This window comes from Capsicum annuum, unplaced genomic scaffold, assembly GCF_002878395.1.
Source record: "Capsicum annuum cultivar UCD-10X-F1 unplaced genomic scaffold, UCD10Xv1.1 ctg4987, whole genome shotgun sequence".
NCBI lineage: Eukaryota > Viridiplantae > Streptophyta > Magnoliopsida > Solanales > Solanaceae > Capsicum > Capsicum annuum.
The window spans coordinates 444,887-451,309 of record NW_025857693.1 but is presented as its reverse complement, the minus strand read 5'-3'; the positions used below and the strand labels follow the sequence as shown (position 1 = coordinate 451,309).

General features: G+C 38.0%; 1 protein-coding gene across 1 annotated transcript; it reads left to right on the top strand.

The window, feature by feature from the left end:
• Positions 1-2,221: 2,221 nt before the first annotated feature.
• LOC124892711 lies at positions 2,222-2,853 on the top strand. Its single transcript, XM_047403929.1, has 2 exons — positions 2,222-2,479; positions 2,578-2,853. Exons 1-2 carry the CDS (start codon positions 2,222-2,224, stop codon positions 2,851-2,853), a joined length of 534 nt encoding a protein of 177 aa, XP_047259885.1.
• Positions 2,854-6,423: the final 3,570 nt, after the last annotated feature.

The following is a 6,423-nucleotide window of genomic DNA, read 5'->3' as shown; positions in this document are numbered from 1 at the left end:
AAGAATGATTATGAAGTTGACAATACCTTGGGTATTTTCCTAGAAATAGGGATACCCAATTAAGGTAATAGGTGAACATAGTTAACACACTTGCTAGGTATCCGAAAGGTTCAATAAGTGAAGTTCTTGAGATTTTTTTGATAATCTAGCCTCAAGGATCTTAGAACTAGCCTACACATATCGTTAAAAACGAGCATGTACACCAAATCTACACATACCCATACCAAATTTTCCCTTAGGTAGACATAATCCCAAGATTCTCTCTATATCAAAGTTAAATTAGAATTGTTGTGTAGTTTGTAGAATTGAGTTACTATTGACACACACTCTCCCAAAATCAAAACCTCCTATTTCAAATCATGTTTTTTACTTTATTTCCACTTCAGGTGTTTTCTTAGTAAGTATTAAGACCCATAAGACTAGAATTGTAATTTTCACAATCCTTGTAGATTCGACCTGAACAAAAGTTGAGACGTCCTCTACCAAGTTGCAATGTATAGGTGAGCGTTATCAAAATGGCTCCGTTGTCTGGGAGTGAAATTTAGTTTTCACTTGTGCGGTATTGATTAAATCTTAGGGCATACCCATGTGGTGTATATTTATTTAGGTTATTATTTTTTTCCTTTTAGATGATCTCCGTAGCATAAACGGAACCATGAATGAAAATACTAGTCAAGACAGGTCTTTCTATGGCCCTCTTGATGATGAGGAGCAACTCAATAAAGTTGGACAATCAAGTGTTGTTCATATCTCACCTACTCATGGGAAAGGTGTCTTTCATGTCATAAGAGTCATTTTGCATATGATACAAATGAAGGGACTTTTTGGGGGACAAGCCTATGAGGACCCCAATTAGCATTTAAAGAACTTCATCAAAATATATGCAACCTTTGATATTGAACATATAAACCAAGAGTCTATTCGACTTTGCCTCTTCCCATTTTCTCTAACAGAAGAGGCGGTATTATGGCTTTGATCTCTTTCGACCGGGTCTATCACTTCATGGGATAAACTCACCATGGTCTTTCTTTAACTGATATTTACTGCCATCCAAAATTCTCCAATTGCGTGATGAGACCATGAACTATAGGCAATTGAATAGATAACACTTGTATGAAGTGTGGGAGAGGTTCAATGGAAAACTCATTCAATGTCCCAACAATGAGGTCCCAAAGAGGATACTTCTCCAAATATTCTATCGGGCTCTTGATCCGCTTAACAAAACCATGGTAAACAATAAGGTAGATGGATCTCTTATGAAGTTAACTTATTATGTGGCTTTAAATTTGCTTGACGAAGTTACCAAGAAAAATCAGGGATGGCAAACCTGGGATGACAGAGTGTAAAAAGGGTCTCCTACTACCTCTGTGGTTGACAAGGAATAAAGAATGAGGGATGAGGAAAGAGAGGAGAATATGACAAAAATGATGACACAATTGGAGCTTTTGATGAAGCATGTGTTGGGTGCGCCCACAAAGGTGGTAAATGCCATAGCATCCAAGGCCTATGATGAAGAAGAGTCTAAGAAGCTTGATGAGGAGATTTGGTATTTGGCCAATTATTCAGGGGGTTATCGCCCCAGCTATCGTAGGCAAGGTGGGAATAAAGGTTGGATGGATCATAAACGTAACCGTGATTGGACGGATAGAGATCATGATTAGGATCGGTATGTTCCCCCTCATGACTGGGTGAAGAAAAAGGATGGTAGCACTGTCGACCCCGACAAGTAAAAATCGAAGATGTCTTAGCAATGATTTTGATGAGAGTGGAAGAAACGGACAAAATGGTTTGTGAAATGAAAAGCAATTTTTTGCAGCTTAATCAAACCATGGTATCCCACTCTACCTCCATTAAATAATTGGACACTCAAATTGGGTGAATTTCCACCTAATTGAATGCTAGGCTAAAGGGCGGTCTTCCTAGAGACACTATTATAAACCCAAAGAATGAAGCTCAAGTTTTAGCAATAGTCACTACGAGTGGGAATAACCTTGGTGATTGCTTGAAAGAAGATTTGGATAAAAATATGCCTAAGGTTAAGTCAAAAGAAGTTCCACCATGATCTTAAGAAGAAAATACTGAAAAGGAACCGGTGGAAGTTGATGAAGAGGTGGTGGAAAATGTGAAACCATAAAGTTATGCGATGCCTACAATTCAAGTCCCTACCCTATTTCCTCAAAGGATTCAAAGAAAAGAAGAGGGTGATAAAATCAAGAAATTTATGGCTAAGCTTAGAAACCTCTCTATAAATATCCCATTGCTTGAAGAAATCCAAGAGATGTCGAGATATGCTAAGTTCATGAAGAAATTGATGTCAAAGAAGAATCTCATCGAAGGTGACACAATCAAAGTGACTCATGGTTGTAGTGCTATCATGAGTAGCAAAATTTATGAAAAGAAGGAAGATCCAGAGCTTTTACCATCCGTTGCACCATCAGAACACATATGTTTGCGAAAGCTCTATGAAAACTCTGTGCAAGTATAAACCCTATGTCTTTTGTCATTTAAAAAAAGCTTGGATTGGAAACTCCAACTTCAACATCTATGAGACTTTTAATGTCGGATTGGTGAATCAAGAGGCCAGTCAGTATTTTGTTTGCTGTTCTAGACAAAGTGGACAAATTTATACTTTCGCCAGACTTCGTGGTTTTAGATTATGAAAAGGACCAAGAAATTCCCATCATTCTTGGTCGATCTTTCTTATCCACCGAGAGAGACATTATTGACTTAAAGTTGGGTGAAATGAGGTTTAGAGTTCATGATAATGAGGTCTCCTTTAGAGTATGCAAAACAAAGAAACAAACCGTGGAACTTCAAGTGATATCAGTGATTGATGTTGAAATAAAAAAGTGAATGAGGAGGCCCTTGAGGACCCAAATTGAGAAAGAAGGAAGACATCGTGCCATGATGTAAACTAAGGTGCTATGTGGGAGGCATCCCACAAATGCCACAAGAGTGGATCGTATCCTTTATTTTCATTTTTATAGAGTATATTTTAGTTTTGTCAATTGAGTAACCCATGCATTTACGGAACTATAAAGTGTGTTGGATGAGCTTGATAAGAGGAAAGTGTGAAATTTTTGCATGCTGAACTAAAAAGGGAAATTTTGTCCAAATATGGAATAAGCTGAATAGGGGAAAATATGGGAATAAAAATACCCATAGTTACCATGATCGTAGGACATTAGCCACAATCATGGTCACCCATGTACCTACGATCACATAACACTGACCGCGATTGCAGTCACATAAGTCATATAACCATCTGAACCCTCATTTCCTTCCAACACCCCTTCTCAATTTTTCTCTCTAATTAGACCCAGTTTTGGACATTGTGAGTATTCCAACAATACCCTTGCATCTCTCTTGTATCACTTATCCAGTAGGCACCTCAAATTTATGCCTCGATTATGAAAAATAGGCCATAGAATGCATGTTATAGGAAAGGCCTAGAATTATGTTTTTCATGGGTAAATGCTTCATAAATTGTACTTGTGTGGTGTTTATCTTCTAGAATATAGTGTGCACAGGAGGAAGTCTTGAGTAACCAAATTGTGTGTGAAATTGAGAAAAATGAAGAGTGCACATCAAGTGCTCGATAGGTTTCCCGTATGAGTATTCAGTATGGTTCTTGCATTCTAGAGGCATAATTGAGTGCCTAGTAGTCTTGTTCAATGCGTTTAGTGTAAATCCTTGATTATATAACATGATTTGGGATTCAAATTTGAATTTTTGGACAATGAAAATTGGGTTGAAACTAGTCTCAGATACAGCGATAGCGGCTCCATGGCGCGCAATTGCGATAACTGAGGTTGATTTTCTGCTTGTGCGAAAAATTTGCACTTCTAATTTTTGTGCAAAACACCACCAAGTAACCATCCAATGAGCTTTAATGGACAACATAGAATAGTTTGAGCAAGAATAAGTCAATTATTGATGTTGTTGTGTAATCTATTATTTTTAGGAGAATCTTATAGAAAAATATGATCACATCCAATTCATGGCACCTGAGTGCCACACTCACAACTATGGTGATCTTTTGAGGACAAAGCTGCGCCCGGAGAGAGAAATATGCTTGGAGAATGTTCAGGAAAAGCTTCTGGCATTTCATGATAGTCTTGTGGCCACAGGGTGGTAGTGTTTTTCCTTGGATATTTTCAAGGATAATGAGAAATGGGTCCGTGAATTCTACGCCAACCTTAGCATTGTGTCTTTCTCAGATCCATCCTATATGACTATCTAGATTTGGGAGAAGTAGTGGATTTCAGGGAGGAGCAAATGAACACTATCTATGGGCTCCCAAATACAGACATAGGTGAGTTTGAAGAAAAAAGGTGCGAATTGGGATACTAGTTGGCAGAAAGACTGATCCCTAGGAAGGAAGTTTCATGAATGGTAACCAAGAGTAACATCCATATAAATGACTTCACTATCAAATCTCAGATTTGGTTGAATATCATATGTAGTCGAGTATACCCTTGCACCCACAAAACAATAGTCCTAGATTTACGGGATTGGATGGTTTCCTGAATTTTAGATGACATTCCTTTGGATGTTGGTCAGCCCATGGTTTCTAAAATAAAATTTTTCAAAAAATAATATGGGACACATCTCTTCTTTCCCTCTTTGATTACTAAGCTTTGTAAGAGAGCTGGGGTTGATGAATACTTTAGAGATACTTGGGTGCGCCCAGTTACTTCTATCTATTCTTTGAAAATTTGAGAAGAGTGTGCTCCATGAAAAAGTAAGAAAAGAAAGATCGATATAGGAAAGTCGGCATATGAGGAACCTGAGTCTTATAGGCATCCACCACTAGGCCTCTTGAGGATATTGGAGTTGATATTGCATCCATCAAGGAGCTCGTGTCAGCTCTGTCCTAGCGGCTGGAGAGCCCTCCACAATCTATTATAAATATGTATCTTGATCTAATTATGAGAAGTATCGGGAGGACCAAAACAAGAAGGGAGATAACATTACAAAGCTTGAGAGAGCCTATTAATATATGGCAGAGTCATATCGTGATCTTCAGATTACACATGTAAAGATGGTGAAAAGGGAGAAGAATAGAGATAAGTTCTTTAGCAAGATATGCAAGGGGGTGAAGAGCCTATAGAAGGTCCTAAAACCCCGTGATAGGCTCCTATTATCCCGAGTGGAGAGTCATAATGAGGTGCCAACCAAGTGGTCCAATCCTAAGGATTTTGATAATGATGTAGAGTCTACAAACAAAAATAGTTCTTGATGCGGTTTCTGGGAGCACCCTTATCTCTTCTTATGCTCTGTTGTTCATGCTGTGTGGACACTGTAAGATACTTAGTTGGGGGTGCCTGTCTTTGCATTCATTTTATTTGGGCCTATATTATTGATATTTTTGGATGTTTTAATGTTCTTTTGGGTTGTAATATTTGGGCGCTCTAATGGTGTCCACATTTACATGGATTAGTTTGTTTTGTTCCATTTTTAGATTTTTTCATTATGTTTATTTTGTTTGTGATGGTATTTGACGAACATTTCCCTATGGTAGATTGAGTGACAACATTCTTAAGGAAAAAACATCCTGATTGAGTTTTGAGCCATGGATGCAGGGGAAGTCTAAGTACTCGTAGCATTGTGGTCATAAATGCAAGGAAAATCTGAGTACCAATGGCATTTTGGGATTCGGTATCGCACTTGTACCTATGGCAAAGTCTAAGTAACCATACGGTTTGCCCATGTAAAATCCAAAATATGAGACGAAGGCTTATGTTGGTACCAGAGTTAGAAAATTGTACGTGGTGCAATTTTAAAGAAAATATCCCCCTCCGTCCAAAAGGTTTTCAAGAAAATCAAGGGCATGTACGTGAGCAACCTTGTATCAACACTTTTTTCTCTTTTTGTGACTCTAAAATTTTTGGCTTGTAAAATTAGTAGATACTCTATTTTTGTCTCTAGTAGAAGGGGCAATTGAGCCTCCTTGGCGAATTTGCATGCCATGTATGATGAGCTTATTTTTCCAAATTTCATGTGTACTTTTACCATCTAGAACTTGCCCCATTAGTCTCTCACAGCTAATTTTAATTATTCTTGATTGGGGAGATGATCTTAGGCTATCTTTGTGACATTGCAATCTCACTTTAGCTTAAAAAGCCACCCTTGCATAGTTGTTATCCCTAGTCACCCACTTTGAGCCTTTCTACTTTTCTTTCGCAAACACATTGTAAGTCGTGAGCCTTTTAATTTTTATCTCTCTTTTGAACCTTACCATCCTTGAAGTTAAAATTGCAACTTGAGGCTAAAAGCCTAAGTTGGGGGTGGTGATGATTAAAAGAGGTAACTGTTGGCCACAAAGTTGTAAGTGAGTGCCTATGAGCTTAAGTATTGAGAACAAATGAATAAGAAAAAGGGAAGAATCCAACAAAGAAAAGAGAAGCACAAAGGGAGCAA